At 44.0% G+C, this 19124-nt stretch overlaps 1 protein-coding gene across 5 annotated transcripts in view; it reads left to right on the forward strand.

The window, feature by feature from the left end:
* Positions 1–19124, forward strand: part of NHSL2 (NHS like 2) — a 110732-nt gene that overhangs the window by 22378 nt on the left and 69230 nt on the right. Inside the window, exon 1 of one of the 5 annotated variants that reach the window (XM_023734686.1) lies at positions 9076–9214. The exons of 1 other annotated variant lie outside the window; for it this stretch is intronic. In XM_023734686.1, coding sequence (XP_023590454.1) covers positions 9187–9214 — 28 coding nt within the window. In that variant the 5' untranslated portion in view covers positions 9076–9186. Of the gene's footprint in view, positions 1–9075; positions 9215–19124 lie in introns of those variants that run through there. 3 more of the 5 variants (XM_023734682.1, XM_023734683.1, XM_023734685.1) reach the window with 3 other exon arrangements.

The raw sequence follows: 19124 nt of genomic DNA on the forward strand, positions 1-19124 counted from the left end.
ATATATATGTGTATATATATATATATATAAAGAGATTTATATCAAGAAAATGGCTCATGCAATTGTAGAGACTGGAACGTCCCAAGTCCGTGGATCAGGATAGAGGCTTCTCTGGATTCACGTAGCCGCAGGGGCTGGCGAACCCAAGATCAGTAGGTTGGAGAGCAGGGCTCTTGTTTATAGTCTGTGAAGATCTACGAATCCCAACACTGGCAGGCAAGGACTGCAAGTCTTCTCCTGATTCATGTAGCTGCATGGGCTGGTGAATCCAAGATCGGCAGGTCAGAGAGCAAGGCTCCCACTCACAGGCTTTGAAGGTCAATGAATCCCAAGATCTGCAGATAAGCTGAGAGCTCAAGTCCCAGGAACCAGAGGTCAGATGAACAGGAAGCAGCTTCAGGATCCAGAGAGAGCAAAAAGCCAGAACGTCTGCTTATATTCGGATGCAGTCCACACCCCCATGGAAACTCCCTTTCAACTGATTGGCTACTCACAGCAAATACTATCATGGGAGTGATCACATATAAACACTGAGAATCATGGCCTAACCAAGTTGACACACAATCTTAACCATCACAGTGTTCTATTGTATGACTGATTCACAATTTATTTAACCCATCTTCTATTAAATACCTGTTGTTTCTGGTATTTTCTTATAACACGTAGTACTACAATGTAGAACTTTGCTCATGTATCTTCATATGCATGTGGGATATATCTGTAGTGTAAATTCCTAGAAGTGGAATTGTTGGGTAAATTATTGACAGATAATGCCAAATTGCCCTCCAAAAAGTTGTTCCAGTTGACTCCCCACCAGTCGTGTATGACAATGTCTGTTTCCCCATCACAGCAGGTTATAAAACTTTTTTATCTGTGCTTGGAGAACAGGATAAAAATATGAGACGGTGGAGGTGGGAGTGTAGTCATGGAAGACAGAGCCAGTTGTTCCCCATGGGTATGGATGAGGCTCTCATAACAACCCAGTGGTGGATGTAGCCCACAAACATTCTGTCCCCAAGACCTTAGGTTATCTAGCAGTAGCCAGGAATTACCCATGATCCAAAAACCCACAGGGAGCAGATGCTCGGCTGTCAAAAGAGTTTCTTTTGGCTCTTGCCACGCTTTTCCTGCTTCATGCAGAACCATTGCTGTATCTCTTTATGCACAGCACAAGCCAGGGCCAGGAAGCCTGCATGGCATTCTGCTGGCAGAGCTAAGCCTCCAGCAAAACATCGTTTCACCCACTGTTCCCACATTCACACACACACACACACACCAAAAGGACCAAATATAGAACTCAAGGCCCAGATTCAAAAGTACAAGCCCGTGCCTTGCAAACCACAGCTCTTATGTGGTCTGGGTTTCCAGTGACTGTAGGTTAGTTGGCCCCTTTCAGGTCGCAAGAACAAAGGTTTCTTCAGGTGGCAGGGATTGAGTGTAAGGATTCACGCATAAGTGAGGGAGAGGAAGCCATCTCCAGCAGGTTCTACTCTTTACAACTGATGCCTCAGGAGCTCAGGACAAGAGAAGCAAAGTGTCTGCCACTCAACTTCTCTCCGTCACAACCTCTTCCTGCTACCCATGTCCTTGTTCTCCTCTCTCCCCGTGACTTCTGCTTCCTACCATCTCCCTGAGCATCTCCTGTCTTCTGGTCTACCCCACTGCATGTGCTCCTCTGTATGTATGTGTTACATCCACGCTCTCCAAGAGAGGGGATCTCACTAGACCAATTAGTCACTCTGCAGTTTAGAACATCCCTATCATCCTCATGCCAGGACACTTCATAGGCCACTGGGCTCCCTCAGGCCCAGCTAAAAGATGACTGCCCTTGACTCAGGCACAGTCTCCCTGGTCCAGCCAGTTGTGACCCAAAGAACAGTGCCTGGCACAGAGTAGCAACTCAACAAAATATTTGTTGACTGAATAAACAGTAATCCAGAATCAAGGAATCACTCTCTCCACTTTGTTCAGAAGAGGGTTGTGGGTGAGGCAGGCACACAAAGCATTGTAGGTTTCCTCTCTACTACATTAGACCAAGACAGGGATCCAAATTTAGCAAATTAATGAACTGAATTTCTGTTATACTTCTATCTCCAGAGAAGAGGTGTAGCATGTTGTATTGAGAAGAGTGTAGGCTTTGTCACCAGATAGACCTGAGTTCATATCCTGACTATCACTTTACTAGCTATGTAGCCTTGGACAAGTTCCTTAACCTCCCCATCCTTAGCAATAAAATGGGGATTATAATATCTCCTTTCAGTATTGTGAAAACTAATCTAGACAAGAATGCAAAGTGCCCACTGCAGCGCCTAATGCATAAGGTGCTCAAGAGGTACTATCTACTGTGATTATTAAAGTCATTTCAGTTAAACCTTGACTTATTATATCCATTCAGCTCCTAGTAAATGAGAGTGTGCTTGCATTTCTAGAAATAAGTTTGAATTTCTCAACTCAACACACAGCCAGGCACCATAAACACTTCCATTTATTGATGTCTATAACCAAAGGAAAAGCCTTTTCTTTCTGCTGGTTGCTTATCTTTGAGACAAGGCAGGCCATCTCATGAATTTGCTAATGTTCCTTTCAAATACTTATGCATTCTGCATCCCTTTAATAGTTCCAGAACCTGAGTTCTGATCTGTTCTCTGGACAATTTTCCCATTTCTATTGGAATTGACTGCCAGGAATAGCATCTTCCCCACTTGGCAGTAGTGAGGATACCTCCATCTAACATGCAGGTACCTAGCCCTGTGCTGTCAGCAACGTTATCTCCTCAGTCAAGGAGGTAAGTGAGAAAGGGCCTGTTTTACACTGCTTTCTTCCAAAGTCCAAGGTATTCTATAGGATGGCGGCCCTACACCCCATTGATGGACTCTGAAGATGTTTCCAATTTCTCCCTATTACTAAAAAGGGGGCAATGAGTGAGGGAAGAGACCTCACACCCCGATTCATTGAGTGCGTCTTCTCTCCCAGACATCAGTATAAATCCTCTGGGTGGATTGTTGGGTGACGTTATGATTCTTGGCTCCCGGGCTGAAAAGATTTCATAGCCAACTTAATTTTTACTATTCTCACCCTAATGCTGAAGTCTGTCTACTCATCTGAGAGCTCTGAGTATGCTTGAATAGAGCATGAAGAGTGCTTCAGGGCAAAAGTTAGCTCCAACCCTGGATTTGGCAACAGCCTTTACCATGAGCCCACCATTGCAACACGGGGTACAGTGAAGCAACAGTATTGCAAAGCTTTTCTGGAACCAAAATTTTGCCACAATGCCTCCTGCAAACAGCCTTGTCCTGATTAGGTGACACAATGGGACCATCAGGCCTTATCAACACTACTTGGCCTAAAACAGAACCAAGAGGAGGGGGAAGATCTATCTCTCAGTGCTTTGTCCCCGTTGCCATGGCCCCTGTTGCCATAATCCCCAAATACTTTCACCATTTATTACTTTCAACCATTTATAACATCCATCAGCAAGCAAGACATAGGAGCTCTTTGAAGCAGACCAAGGAGAAACTGGTTAACAGAAAAGGTGAGAGAAAGTAAGGAACTCAATAAGAGGGAGAGAAGAAAAAAGTTGGTATGTATAAACATAAGGCCCAGAAAGCAGGTTTTTTTTTTTGTTTGTTTTGTTTTTTTTAGGGGAGGTAGATTATCTTGAGATGTGGATGGACCAAGGTGGCTGGGTCACAATTAGCTGAGAAGTAGCCATTATGCAGCCACCAGGTGTTACAAGTAGAGCAACTCTACACCCTGGATTTTCCAGAAAAGTCCCAGTTTCAAGTATTCTGTTCTGTTTGTCAGACCAAGAATTCTGATTTGAAATTCAGAAAATAAGGTCGCTGTAGTTCTAGTAACTCTCCAAGTCAGCCACGAAAGCCTGATTTAGAATTCACTTCCCCCTCACTGTTTTGCAGGGGATCCCCATAGGGCCTTCACCTGTGTCCTAAAGGCCTGAATAGTTTGGTTCCTTGTGTAGCCAAGACATATCAACAGTGCCTCTAGATACCCTCCTCCACACCCCTGAAGCTCTCCAAGGGGGTACAGACAGAAAGGCATGGGTTTTGACCCCACCCACCTGGATTTCAATACGTTCTGCATTAACTCGGTCAACTCAAGCAAAACTTTGAGTCTCGATTTCCTCATCTGTAAAATGGGAATAATAATACCTATGACATAGGGTCCTCCTGAGCATCAAATGAGATGTTTGTTACCTTTAAAACGCTGTATGGATGTTAGTTGTTATAATTCATTCCTTCATTTAACAAATCTTTAATAAGTGCCTACTATATGCCAGATAAGAGACCAGGCACTGGGAAAACAGAGGTGAGCAAAACAGACAAGACCCCTGATGGCATGGAGCATTCAGGCCAGAGGGGCAGGCATACATTAGCCCAAGAATCACCCCATTGAAGGTTAAAGCAGAGGAGAGCCATGGTAGAATTGATTGCTCTTTGCAGAAGGTGACTCTGGCTGCAAGTGTGGAGCCAGAGAGGAAAGAGAGGGGGCTGGGAGACCACTCCTGAGGCCTCTGCCAGCGATGGGGGTTGGACTAGGATGGTGGCAGTACTGGTGGTTGAGAAATGGTCAGATTCTGGTTATATTTTGGAGGCAAATGCAATAGAACTTAGTGTGATGGATTGACTTTTGGGACCAAGGGAGAGGCAAGGAGGTATCTCAGCCACTGGAGCCACAAAGACAGCCCCAAGGCTTCAGAAGACTGTGTGGAGGTTGCATTTCCCTTCTTTTCCCTTTTGTAGAGCAGTGCAATTTCAGTCCTTCAGACTGTAAATCAATTTGCTAGGCTTGATCTTAAGTGTTTAGTATTTAAAAATTTGCTTTTGTGTAGAATAATAAAGCCAAATATATGGCATACCGGCTTTATGATGAATGCAGAGTCCCCCTTAAAAGGTAAATCCTTTGCTCACAATTTTTAAATGAGATGTTATTTTAAAAACATAACAGTTTCAGTTAACTTAGGATGCTGATGAAATTCTTCAGTGTAGGTGATCTCCTCAGGGACCAGTATGCATTCTTTGAATTGGATTCCTTTCAAACCTTTGCCCCAGTATTCTTTGTTCCAAGAGGCTAGAAGAGAAGAGGGCCTGAAAGAAGAGGTGGAGATGGGAAGGACCAAAGACAAACTTGAGTTTTATAACAATAGTTAACCACATTTTATAGTTTCCAAATTAATTTAACATGAATTATTTGTCACATTTTGCAAATTCAAAACCAGAGCTGTCTCCTGATTCCCAGTCAAGTGCTTTTCCCAGTCCACTGTACTGCCTTTTGAGGGGAGAGGAGAGAGCAGGTCTTTCCCTCTCTGTGATAAACAAGAAAGTTGCAATAGACATTCAAGAAAACATTGAAACAGTTTATTCCATTTGCATTGAGAATGATTGTAAAAGAAAATTTGGTATTTTCCCACAGCACTTGTTCCCTAGACACATCAATGGGGCTTTCATTTCTCAATCCTTGCAAGCCCACCCTTTTGAAGCCATTATCTGCTTGACAATTGGCTGAGAACTCTCGAGTTGTCTTTTTTCCTCTCAATTGAACTCTCAGGACTGAGGTTCCCATTTGCTCTGGAGCAAACAAATCTCTTGTTATACCTGTTCCCAGAAGATCAAGAGGTTTTTTTCGTTGCTCCAACCTCTATAGTTCTCTTTTGAAAACACTTGACCCACTTAGAAATGTTTAACTGCAGGTGGCAATTAAATTGGTTTCCCAAACTTGGACCAAGACTTTTCTCCACTGCCCACTGTATTTACCCTGCTTTCACACAACCCTTGAAGTAGAAAAGAAAAAAAAAATCACACACACTCACTTCCCTAAGTTGTTATTTTTCTCTTTCTAAGCAGTCCTATTGTAGCATGACTGTGGCAAAATTGCTGACAAGGAGACTGGCAGGCTATATTTCCACTGAGTAGACCTCATCTGCACAAAGACAGAGCTTTCTCTCTACAGTTGATAGGGCTAACATGGTCATCTTGGATAGTGGTGTTCGTAACTGAACATTATTCCGCACAGCACCCTCTTTCAAGCTTGTTCTACCATGAAGGCAGAGGTAGCAGAAAAAGCCAAAGCGTCAGATTCAAGTTGAGCAAGGAGCCAACAGAAGTGGAATGGCTCCCCACTCACACCTCCTTGTGGGTTTTAAAGGTGAGAAGAAAGAGAAGGTAAGGAAAGGAGAAGACAGAAAAGGAAGAACAAGAAAAGAGGAAGGTGAGAGGGGTGTTTCCAAGTGGAGGAATAGAAATAAAGCAATCAAAAGAATAATAGGAACTCTGTTTTTTTAATTGAAAAATATATTTTAACATTTTGTTGTTGTTAGGTGCTGTAGAGTTGGTTCTGACTCGTAGCGACCCTACGTACAACAGAACAAAACACTGCCGGCTCTTGTATCATTCTCACAATCTTTGTTATGCTTGAGCTCATTGTTGCAGCCACTGTGTCAATCCATCTCCTTGAAGGTCTTCCTCTTTTTCGCTGACCCTCTACTTTACCAAGCATGATGTCCTTCTCCAGGGACTGGTCCCTCCTGATAACAAGTCCAAAATATGTAAGATGAAGTCCCGCCATCCTCGCTTCTAAGGAGCATTCTGGCTGTACTTCTTCCAAGACAGATTTGTTCATTCTTCTGGCAGTCCATGGTTATTCAATATTCTTCACCAACACTATAATTCAAAAGCATCAATTCTTCTTCAGTCTTCCTTATTCATTGCCCAGCTTTCACATGCATATGAAGCGATTGAAAACACCATGGCTTGAGTCAGACACACCTTAGTCCTTAAAGTCACATCTTTGCTCTATAAGACTTTAAAGAGGTCTTTTGCAGCAGATTTGCCCAGTGCAATGCATCATTTGATTTCTTGACTACTGCTTCCACGGGTGTTGATTGTGGATCCAAGTAAAATGAAATCCTTGACAACTTCAACCTTTTCTCCATTTATCATGATGTTGCTTATTGGTCCAGTTGTGAGGATTTTTGTTTCCTTTAAGTTAAGGTGTAATCCATACTAAAGGCTGTAGTCTTTGATCTTCAGCAGTAAGTGCTTCAACTCCTCTTCACTTTCAGCAAGCAAGGTTGTGTCATCTGCATATCCCAGGTTGTTAATGAGTCTTCCACCAATCCTGATGCCCTGTTCTTCTTCATATAGTCCAGCTTCTTGGATTATTTGCTCAGCGTACAGATTGAATAAGTATGGTGAAAGGATACAACCATGACGCACACCTTTCCTAACTTTAAACCACGCAGTATCCCCTTGTTCTGTTCAAATGACTGCCTCTTGATCTATGTACAGGTTCCTCATGAGCACAATTAAGTGTTCTGGAATTTCCATTCTTCATAATGTTATCCATAATTTGTTATAATCCACACAGTCGGATGCTTTTGCATAGTCAATAAAACACAGGTAAACGTCTTTCTGTTATTCTCTGCTTTTAGCCAAGATCCGTCTGACATCAGCAATGATATTCCTCGTTCCATGTCCTCTTCTGAATCCAGCTTGAATTTCTGGCAGTTCCCTGTCAATGTACTGCTGCAACCGTTTTTGAATGATCTTCAGCAAAATTTTATTTGTTATTCTGACTGATGATATTGAGCTTTTCCATCGTCTCTTTCCACAGATGTAGTCAATTTGATTCCCGTGTATTCCATCTGGTGAGGTCCACGTGTACAGTCATTGTTTATGTGGGTGAAAAAAGGTACTTGCAATGAAGAAGTCATTGGTTTTGCAAAATTGTATCATGCTATCTCTGGCTTCATTTCTATAACCAAGGCCATATTTTCCAACTACTGTTCCTTCTTTGTTTCCAACTTTCGCATTGCAATCAGCAATAATTAACAATGCATCTTGATTGCGTGTTTGATCAATTTCAGACTTCAGAAGTTAGTAAAAATGTTCAATTTCCTCATCTTTGGCATTAGTGGCTGGTATGTCAGTTTGAATAATAGTCTTATTAACTGGCCTTCTTTGTAGGCATATGGATATTATCCTATCACTGATGGTGTTGCATTTCAGGATAGATCTTAAATGTTCTTTTTGACGATGCATGCGAACACCGTTCCTCTTCAATTTGTCATTCCCGGCATGGTAGACTATATGATTGTGCAATTCAAAATGGCCAATACCAGTCCATTTCAGCTCAGTAATGCCTAGGATATTGATCTTTATGCATTCCATTTCATTTTTGACGACTTCCAATTTTCCTAGAGTCGTACTTCATACATTCTACGTTCCAATTATTAATGGATATTTACAGCTATTTCTTCTCATTTTGAGTAGTACCACATCAGCAAATGAAAGTCCCCAAAGCTTGACTCCATTCATGTCATTAAAGTAGACTCTACTTCGAGGAGGCATCTCTTCCCCAGTTGTATTTTGAGTGCCTTACAACTTGAGGAGCTCGTCTTCCGGCACTGTATCAGACAATGTTCTGCTGCTATTCATAAGGTTTTACACTGGCTAATTTTTTTCAGAAGTAGACCGCCAGGTCCTTCTTCTTAGTCTGTCTTAGTCTGGAAGCTCAGCTGAAACTTGTCCACCATGGGTGACCCTGTTGGTATTTGAAATATTGGTGGCGTAGCTTCCACCATCACAGCAACACACAAGCCACCACAGCATGGCAAACTGACAGATATGTGAGGCTAGCAGGCAGATGTGTCCGAAATGTTACCTGGTGTGTATTTGTTTGTATCTCTGGTCGGTAGGACTGGATTAGAAAGTCAGAAGCTAAAGACAAAAACCTCAACTTCACCACTCTGGGCAACACCTGAGTCCTCTCAGTGCCTTGGTGTGTAGACTCCAATGTACTCACTAGCCATACAGGCGTGGTGCAGGGCCTTCACAGCCAACCCAAGTACCTAAGGCCTTTCCTCCCTGCTGGCCCCAGAGATAAGGAAAGGACCCCAGGTGCTCAGGAAGTGATTATCTGGGGTCTGTCACAGGTTCCCCTTTCTTTGCCTTCAGAGGTGCCTCTTTTCACAGCTTCTCATTCTACTCAAGACCCATTTCCTTTTTTCAAAAAGCAGAGTGGTGTGGCAATGTGGCTCTGAGGAAAGCCCTGGTGCTGGGGTCAGGGAGGGTATGGTGGGAGGAGCTCGCATCTCGGCTTACTCAACTGTGAGCTCTTAACTCAGCAGTCCCAGAGTAGCTGTGGTCCTGGGCAGCAGTGGTGACAGCCATGGCAGCACAGCCTACAGCATGGAATGGTGAGCATGGGCACAAACTGCATACTGCATATTGGGGTTTGAGGGTTGGGGTTTGGCTTCTGGTACTGGCAGTGGAGGAGAGGGCGGGTGTCTTAGTTACCTAGTGCTACTATAACAGAAATACCACAAGTGGGTGGCTTTAACAAAGAGAAATTTATCTTCGCACAGTTTAGGAGGCTAGAAGTCTGAATTCAGGACACCAGCTATAGAGGAAGCCTCTCTCTCTCTCTGTCCACTCTGGGGGGAGGTCCTCGTCTCTTTTCAGCTTCTATTCCTAGGTTCCTTGGCAATCATGTGGCATGTATCTTCCCCTCTGTTTGTGCTTGCTTGCTTAATCTGCTCTTTTATATCTCAGAAAAAATTGATTTAAAACACACCCTACACTAATTCTGCCTCATTAATATAACAAAGACAATCCATTCCCAAATGGGATTATAACCACAGGCATAGAGGTTAGGATTTACGACATATATTTTTGGGGGACACAATTCAGTCCATAATAGCAGGTGACTGGAGAGCACTGGGGATGAGACAGCAAGCTTTCATCTGGCCTGAGCTGGGCCAGGTTTGGGAATCATTTGGTCTTCACAGAAGGCTTGAAGGCTTGGCCACCTGCTCATGCCCCCTACCCCTATCTCCCGGATTGGCAGGAGGCTGAGAAATGTGATTGTTATCTGTAGAGCAACATGCTGTCCCTGGCCAAAAGTGATGGCCCCCATGCCCACTGCCTAACTGATTTCCAGACCAGCCCTACCCCAGACTACCCACCCTAGCTGGCCTGCCCAAGCCCAGGGAGGTGGGCTGAGCCAAGGGTTTGAAGCGGGCTTGGCTTCAGGAGAAAGGAATTCCTCCCCGTGGCAGCCTGGGGAGGGAGTTCTTTTTGACCAATCCCATCCCCTAGTCTCCCCACTGCCGTGTCCTGGGGTGAAACACCAACATTCCTTCTCCATTCCTACTGTCTCCTCCAGTCCTGCAGCCCAGAAACTCTCAGTGGTATCAGACTCCGGAAGCACCAGGCAATCCAACTCAGCTTCTTTCTGCCTGATCACACAAAATATGGCTTCCCTACAAATCAGGCCTGGGCCAGAGGAACAGGAATAGGAAGACAGAGGAACTTCACAACAAATCAAAATCCCACACACGTGGTGGCCTTACCCCAGCTTCCACTGTTCCAGCCCCCTTTCCCAGCTAGCCAAAGGGTAGAAGCCCTGCTGATTAAGACTTCCCTAAATGTTGGTAGCTCAGCATCTAGTACAAAGCCTGACATACACATGGTAGCTACCCAGTAGAGTTCTATTGGATGGATGGATGGATGGATAGATAATGGATGGATGAATGGATGAAGGATGGATGGATTAATATGCTCTAGGTAATGTCTTTATTGTACCTCTTGTTCCCAAAGCCCTAAAACTAGAGCTCCAGACAACTTGCACTCACAGATTTCCTCCACTGAATAAGAAAAGGTAAAGAGTTCACTAGCCAAGGAATTGGGGCAGGCTAGCAGAATCAGCTCACAGCCTTGCCTCTCTTTACATTATTGATGATTCCAGGCTGAATCATCCTAGCTTAGAATCAAGAGTACATGGGGGTTGACGTCAGACAGACTTAGCTCAAATCTCAACCTCACTATTTCCTAGCTATATAACCTTAGTCAAAAGTCATTCCACCTCTCCAAGAGTTAGCACCCTACTCCAAAATGGGACTAAAAAATATCTATCCAGGACTGTGTTAGGGAATACATGAGAAAATGTATTAAGTTGAACCATGTGAAATTGACAAAAACAGTTGAATACCAGCAATTTCATATTGATCAACCTAATACAGGCATACCTCGTTTTATTGTGCTTCATCGATATTGCATTTTTTACAAATTGAAGGTTTGTGGCAACCCTGCTTCAAGCAGGTCTGTCAGCGCCATTTTTCCAGTAGCATGTGCTCACTTCATGTCTCTGTGTCACATTTTGGTAATTCTTAAAATAGTTCAAACTTTTTCATTATTATTATATCTATTATGGTGATCTGTGATCAGTAATCTTTGATGTTACTATTGTAATTGTTTTGGGGCACCACGAAACACACCCATATAAGACAGCAAACTTAATTGATAAAGGTTGTGTGTGTTCTGACTACTCCACCAACTGGCCATTCCCCCGTCTGTCTCTCTCTCTCTTTCTCTCTCTCTCCTTGGGCCTTCCTATTCCCTGAGACACAAGAGTATTGAAATCAGGTCAATTAATAACTCTTACAATGGCCTCTAAGTGTTCAAGTGAAATGAAGAGTCACAAGTCTCTCACTTTAAATCAAAAGCTAGAAATGATTAAGCTTAGTGATGAAGCCAAGATAGACTGAAAGCTAGGCCTCTTGCATCAAACAGTTAGCCAAGGTGTGAATGCAAAGGAAGAGTTCTTGGAGGAAATTAAAAGTGCTGGTTCAGTGAACACACGAATGGTAAGAAAATGAAACAGCCTTATTGCTGATATGGAAAAAGTTTTAGTGGTCTGGATAGAAGATCAAATCGGCCACAACATTCCCTTAAGCCAAAGCTTGATCCAGAGCAAGGCCCTGGCTCTCTTGAATTCTAGGAAGGCTGAGAGAGGTGAGAAAGCAGCAGAAGAAAATTTCGAAGGTAGCAGATGTTGGTTCATGAAGTTTAAGGAAAGAAGCTATCTCCATAACATCAAAGTGCAAAGTGAAGCTGCAAGTGCTGACGTAGAAGCTACAGCAAGTTATCCAGAAGATCTAGCTAAGATAATTGATGAAGGTGGCTATACTAAACAACAGATTTTCAATGTAGACAAAACGGCCTTATATTGGAAGAAGATGCCATCTAGGACTTTCACAGCTAGGGAGAAGTCACTGCCTGGCTTCAAAGCTTCAAGGGATAGGCTGACTCTCTTGTTAGGGGCTAATGCAGCTTGTGACTTTAAGTTTAAGCCAATGCTCATTTACCATTCCGAAAACCCTAGGGCCCTTAAGAATTAGCTAAATCTACTCTGCCTGTGCTCTGTAAATGGAAAAAGAAAACCTGGATGATAGCACATCTGTTTACAACATGGTTTACTGAATATTTTAAGCCCACTGTTGAGACCTACTACTCAGAAAAAAAGATTCCTTTCAAAATATCACCACTCATTGACAATGCACCTGGTTGCCCAAGAGTGCCGATGGAGATGTACAAGGAGATTAATGTTGTTTTCATGCCTGCTAACACAACATCCATTCTGCAGCCCATGAATCAAGGAGTAATTTTGACTTTCAAGTCTTACTATTTAAGAAATACATTTCATAGGGTGATAGCTGCCATAGATAGTGATTCCTCTAACGGATCTGGGCAAAGTAAATTGAAAACCTTCTGGAAAGGATTCACCATTCTAGATGTCATTAAGAACATTCGTGATTCATGGGAGGAGGTAAAAATATCAACATTAACATGAGTTTGGAAGAAGTTGATGCCAACCTTCACGGATGACTTTGAGGGGTTCAAGACTTTAGTGGAGCAAGTAACTGCAGATGTGGTGGAAACAGCATGAGAACTAGAATTAGAAGTGGAGCTGAAGATGTGATTGAATTGCTACAATCTCATGATAAAACTTTAACTGAAGAGGAGTTGCTTCTTACAGATGAACAGAGAAAGTGGTTTCTTAAGAAGGAATCTACTCCTGGTGAAGATGCTGTGAACTTTGTTGAAATAACAACAAAGGGTTTAGAATATTACATAAACTTAGTTGATAAAGCAGTGACAGGGTTTGAGAGGACTGACTCCAATTTTGAAAGAAGTTCTACTGTGGGTAAAAGGCTATCAAACAGCATAACATGCTACAGAGAAATCTTTCGTGAAAGGAAGAGTCAATCGATGCAGCAAACTTCATTGTCTTATTTTAAGATATTGCCACAGCCACCCCAACCTTCAGCAACCACTACCCTGATCAATCAGCAGCCATCAACATTGAGGCAAGACCCTCCACCAGCAAAAAGATTATGACTCGCTGAAAGCTCAGATGATGGTTAGCATTTTTTAGCAATAAAGTATTTTTAAATTAAGGTATGTACATTATTTTTTAAATATAGTGCTATTGCACACTTAATAGACTACAGTATAGTGTAAACATAATTTTTATATGCACTGGGAAACAAAAAAATTCATGTGACTAGCTTTATTGCAGTGGTCTGGAACCGAGCCCACAATATAGCCAAGTTATGCCCGTATATAAAGTGCTTTATAAAGTATAAAGCACTATAATACATAGCGCTATATAAGTACTCGTTATTCTTAAGAGATACAATTTGAAAGTCACAGAATATTGTTTTTGCAATAAGTGACTAATCCTTTTCCATCGGCATACAGGACAAACTAATGGAAGAAGTCAGTCACTCCTTTGCCATATTACAGGATGCAGGCATTTCCTGGAGCAGTTTGGCCAAAGAAATGGCACCAGGTATTTTTAGGAGATGAGAATGGTTCATAGAAAGCAAAGGAAGTGAGCAACAGGATAACTAGTGGCAGCTCCTACCTGGAAATGGTTTACCCACAAAAGCATACTGGGAGTTGGAACATTTTCCTGTTCTGGTAGGAGTTCACACTCCTGAGCTCAAGTTCCCAGGCAGAGAGGACCTAGGATGGACCTGTCTATGGTACCAGGCCACCAGGCACCTAGAGGAAACTGAAAACAGCTGCCTGCCAACTTTCCCTTCCCTGGTGGCAGCTGTCAAGCCCAGGCAGCTCCTCTTGACTTAGCAAAGACCTGCACCTGACAAGGCTCGGATATGGAGCTGATAGCTGTGGTGACCACAGTAGGGGAACCCTTCTCACCATCCTATACATCTGCTGTTATTGTTGTTGTTAGGTGCCATTGAGTCGATTTCTACTCGTAGTGGCTCCATGTGACAGAGTAGAACCGCCCCATTGGGTTTTCTAGGCTGTAATCTTTACAGGAGCAGATTGCCAGATCTTTCTACCACAGAGCCACTGGGTGGGTTCGAACTGCCAACCTTTCAGTTAGCAGCTGAATGCTTAATTGTTGTGCCACCAGGACTCCTAACTCAGCCCCAAACCAAGCTGTGAAGGTCACTGGGATTTCAGGCCAGAGGAAAATGGGAGGAGTGGGGAGAAATGCCCACTGACTGGCCATGCCTCAGGGGCTGGCTCCTCCAGCCAACAAGGACCACCGGGGCACCAAGCAAACATTTACAGTGCCTACTCAGTGTTTCCTACCGGGGACACGATTGTCATGTTGGATAGGACAATTTTTCATTGCACAGGACTGCCCCATACACTGCAGAACATTTAGCATGTGGCAGCAAGGGAACAGTAGAGAGCATCCACTAAGCTTGAGAGCCAGGCGATTTCCAGCTGCCAAGGCTCAGGAGAAGGGCTTAGGCTGAGTGGTAGCCTTCCCACATCTCTGAATGTCATCTTTGAGGTGACTTCTTCAACCAGACAGTGCGTAACTAGGTGTTGACCTGATGGCCTTGAGCTACCCCCATGAGTCTGGTGCCTAAGTAACCATTGTTGGGCCAGTGGAGAAATGTAAAGTCACTGAGAGAGGGTCTGGGACCTGAGGGGAGAAAAGCCAGGGGACAGACCCTCCAGGAGCTGCCCAGATGGGGTTTCTGCTCCTGGCAGTCAGTGGCTGCTCTGTTCTGGGCCCCAAGCTCTGGCCAGCATGCTGCAGAGGATCTACATAGAGAGAGGGGCTGACTCAGTCCAGTGCCCAAGTTCCAGTTTCCCAGCATAAACCAGGGTGGAAGTAGGATGTATGAAATTTGTTCAGGGAAGTGCAAATATTCAATCCAAGCTATAGTATAGACACGTCATAGCACAGAGGTGCTTGACCAAGAGTCTGTGTACTTAGATGGCGGAAAAAATGGCAATTTTATTTTCACTAACCTCTAATTGAAATGTAGCTTGTCCTTCAATTATGAATGCAGACAACGAACCACGGTAGTATTAGCAGTACCTGTGACTTTGTCTCCAGTAGGAACCACAAATACTTTTATATCTCATTACAGTTGCTGCAGATATTGTGAAATACCATTTATACTCATCACTACTTCAAAATTATGGTAGTTGCTGGACCTGCCACCAGATCATGTTAATTAATGTGTTAATAACGAAACACATATTAGTATATCAAAAATTTTAAAATATATATATAGAGAGATAACTGTCTTTCAATATAATTGTTTTCCTTTGTAATCTTATATATTTTATTTTATGCCTTTAAAAACATTATTCTGGGAAGGGTCCATAGGTTTCATCAGACTGCCAAAGGAGTCAAAGCCATTAAAAGCTTAAGGACTCCTGGATTAGAGGGCTGGCAAGAAATACGGCTGATTGGGGTCAACAGGGAAGGCCTTGAATGTAAGGAGCGCGGACTTGAATTCTGTAGGCACCTAAACCAAAAGCCAAACCCATTGCCTTCGAGTTGATTTCGACTCATAGCAACCCTATAGGACAGAGTAGAACTGCCCCATAGGATATCCAAGGAGCAGCTGGTGGATTTGAACTGTTGACCTTTTGGTTAGCAGCCGAGCTCTTAGCCAATGCGCCACTAGGGCTCCTCTGTAGGTATCTAGGAGCTGCTAAAGATTTCCGAGAAGGGGGCTGATCAAGATAATGCTGAGATTTCCAGCCTGGGATTACAGAGACGTTGATGGTGTTGATAGAAACAGAGAAGTCAGGAAGACAAGTTCATCAGGATAGTGGGAGAGGGTTCTATTTTAAATATATTAAATTTTGGACTAAAAAAATGGACATCGAGTTAAAGATGTCCACCAGGCTCTGGCATATACAAATGGGCAGACTGGGAGCTTTGGCAATGGGAAAGATTTGGGGATCATCCTTTAAGATGTGATCAGGGAAGCATTTGAAGTAATTGTAGTCATCAGGGGAGAAAAGGCAATGAGAGAAAAGAGACCAAGGCAGAGGGCCGTTGTAATCTGTGTTCTTCGGGAAACAGATTCTGAGACAGAGATTTGCATGCAGGAATTTTATTGGGGTCTGCTTTCTAGAATGGAGTCCCTGGGTGACACAAATGGTTAAACACTCAGCTACTAACCTAAAGGTTGACGGTTTGAACCTGCCCAGAAGTGCCTCGAAGAAAGGCCTGGCAATCTGCCTCCTAAAGGTCAGAGCCTTGAAAACTCTATGGAGCACAGTTTTACTCAGAAACACACAGGGTCGCCATGAGTGGGAATCAACTCTACGGCAACTGGTTAGTTTTGGCTCTATAGAATAACACCTATGAGGGAGTAAGGGAAGCAGGATTGGTCAGAGGGGGGACATGAACTGCAATACTGTCATAGCAGAGACCTCAGCTGATCACAGGGAGCTCTGGAACTAAGATGGCGCTTCAGACAGTTCCAATTGATACAAAGGAACTGGGCCTCTCCTCTCCCGCATTGACTAGTCTTTGGATGCCAGCTGCCACCACCCCCAGGGGAGGGGCATTACCTTGGGTGAGACAGCTTCCTTCAGCCAAGGGCAATTCCTTGAGAGGGACTCAACTATGAGCCTTCAGCAGACATCCTTTGCAGCTGGAAGAGTGAATGCCTTGGTCCTGAATGGGGGATCTGGGTAGCTCAAGGCCCTCTGTCCCAGCCCTGCAAAAATTCCCACCTGGTAACGCATGGCAGGTTATAGGAGTCCTGGGTCAGAGAGCCAAGGCCTGGAAGGAATTTGAATCCTTGATGCCTGCAATTCAGAATCCTCAGTTATCTCCTCCAACCTCCCCCAGTTTGGGTTAAGCTAGGCTAGGCAGGATGGGGTGGGGGAGGTTGGAGGAAACTGAGCTGTTGCCATCCCCTGCACAGTTTGTTTTTAAGAGGTTACCAAACTAAGCAAAAGAACCACTGCAGAAACAGGCTCTGCGGCCTCTGCATCCATCCCTTCCTTCTGGAGTGACTCACATCTCAAAGAGGGGGTGTCACCACAATTGAGGTTACAGCCCTGCTCATAAGGCCTGTTAGCTGCCCAGGAAATGTGATAGCGCAAAAGCCACCAAGTAAAAGGAGGGGTGGGTTTCGTTTTGAAAGAGGGAAATGTAAAAACTTGACTTTTGTTTTGGCTTTCATGTCCTTACACTAAAAAAAGCAAGCTAAGGAGCAACTTAACTGTTCGGCCGTAAACTCTCCCAAACCTTTGAAATTTAGAGTAGCTGTAGGAAACTTGAATCCAGAAAAATTCATTCATTCCACAAAACATAACAGGTTCTGAGTTTGCAAAATGATAGGCGGATCAAGTGTGTCCTGAAGGCCAGTTTTGTTTGTTCTACACAGTTTTTAAAAATAATTTGTTAGTTGCCAATTCACTTTAAAAAATCATAAGATCTTGCAACATGGGATTCATCTGCTGAAACTGAGAAGTACTTCCCCTTGGGGGTGGGCATGGGGTTCCTCAGTTCACCTCAGGCCCTATCCAGCCTGCTTTGCTCAGTGTTACTTGCCTGGGCCCTGTGTTCATGAGCCCTCGAATCAGCTAAGCTGGATGCTGGGACTATGCTGGTGGACGAAGTTATCGCTTTGCTCACAGGGCTGTCTTTACTGCCCTCACAGGGCTCACCATCCAGTGTTGTAGGCAGACCTGCGAACTGAGATATTGCAGACCCACATAGAGGAAAGAATCCTGTGGGGCTTTGGAAGAAAGAGTGACAAATTTGGTCAAGAGATGTTGGGAAAACTTTACAGAGACCCTAGGAGGATGGGTAGACTTCTACTAGGTGGAAAAGAAGGTAGGGTGGGGGAAAGAGGTATCCCAGAGCAAAGGAATAATATGTGCAGGAGAATGGTAATATGAAAGGAAGTAGCATGTATGAAGTTGAGAGGAGGCTTTTTCTGACAGGCTGAGGAACTGGCATTTTATCCTGAAGTCAACCCAGGGCCCACAGAGGTTTTGAGGCAGAGTAGTGTACCTAGAAGATGATTTTGGTGGCTCCATGAAGGCTGGATTACAGGAGGGCAAGAATCGAGCCAGGAAGGCAGGTAGAAAGTTCTTGCAGTTGTTTAGGTGGGAAGTAATGGGGCTTTGATTTAGGGAGGTGCCAATGAGGCTGGGGAGGAAGGAACAGATTTGAGAGGGACTTAGGAGGTCAGATTGACAGGTCTTAGTGATTTGTCAACGTGGGAGGGGAAACCTGCACACAGTGGCACAGTGGTGTGCTCCGTGATCCCGGCTAGCTGGCCTTTGCTCAGGGCTCTATAATGTTTGGAGCACTTATCTGTTCATTAACTCACCTAATCTCAAAGCCAAAGGCAGCCAACCTACCATCTGTCCACAAGGCAACCGGCTCCTTGATGAGCTCTCTGCCTTTCATCCTGACACCCTGGCATAGTGCACACATCCTGACCTTAGCCACAAGGACAGTAAGTCTTTATGGAGCACTTGCTATGTGCCCCCTCACTCACTACCCTCCAGATACCCAGATACACTAGCTGCCTTCTTCTTTCAGTCATTCTTTCCTACCCTCAGGCCTTTTCATTGGCCATTTCCCCTGCCTGGTATGCTCTTTTTTTCACTCTTTGCATTGGCTGATTCCTTCTCTGTGTTCCTGTCTCGTCAGCTTAAATATGAACTCCCGGAGGGCGACGACTGTGTCTGTCCTGTTCACTGTTGTATCCCCCAATGCCTACGTGCCAAGTACACAGGAAGGGCTCAATAAGTATCTGTTGAATAAATGAACTAATTATTTTGGCACCTTTTGTGTGTGCCAGGCACTTCACAAGTAGTAATTCATTTAATCTTCAAAACACCTTTATGCGTTAGGTATGAGTATTATCCCCATTTTATAGATGAGGAAAATGAGGCACAGAGGGGTGAAATGACTTGCCCAAGGTCACAGGGCTTAGGAAGAGACAAAGCTGGAATTTGACTTCTGCTGGCTTCCCTATAACACATTGCTCCAAAGTGTGTATT

Source organism: Trichechus manatus, unplaced genomic scaffold (assembly GCF_000243295.1).
Source record: "Trichechus manatus latirostris isolate Lorelei unplaced genomic scaffold, TriManLat1.0 scaffold00070, whole genome shotgun sequence".
Taxonomy (NCBI): Eukaryota; Metazoa; Chordata; class Mammalia; order Sirenia; family Trichechidae; genus Trichechus; species Trichechus manatus.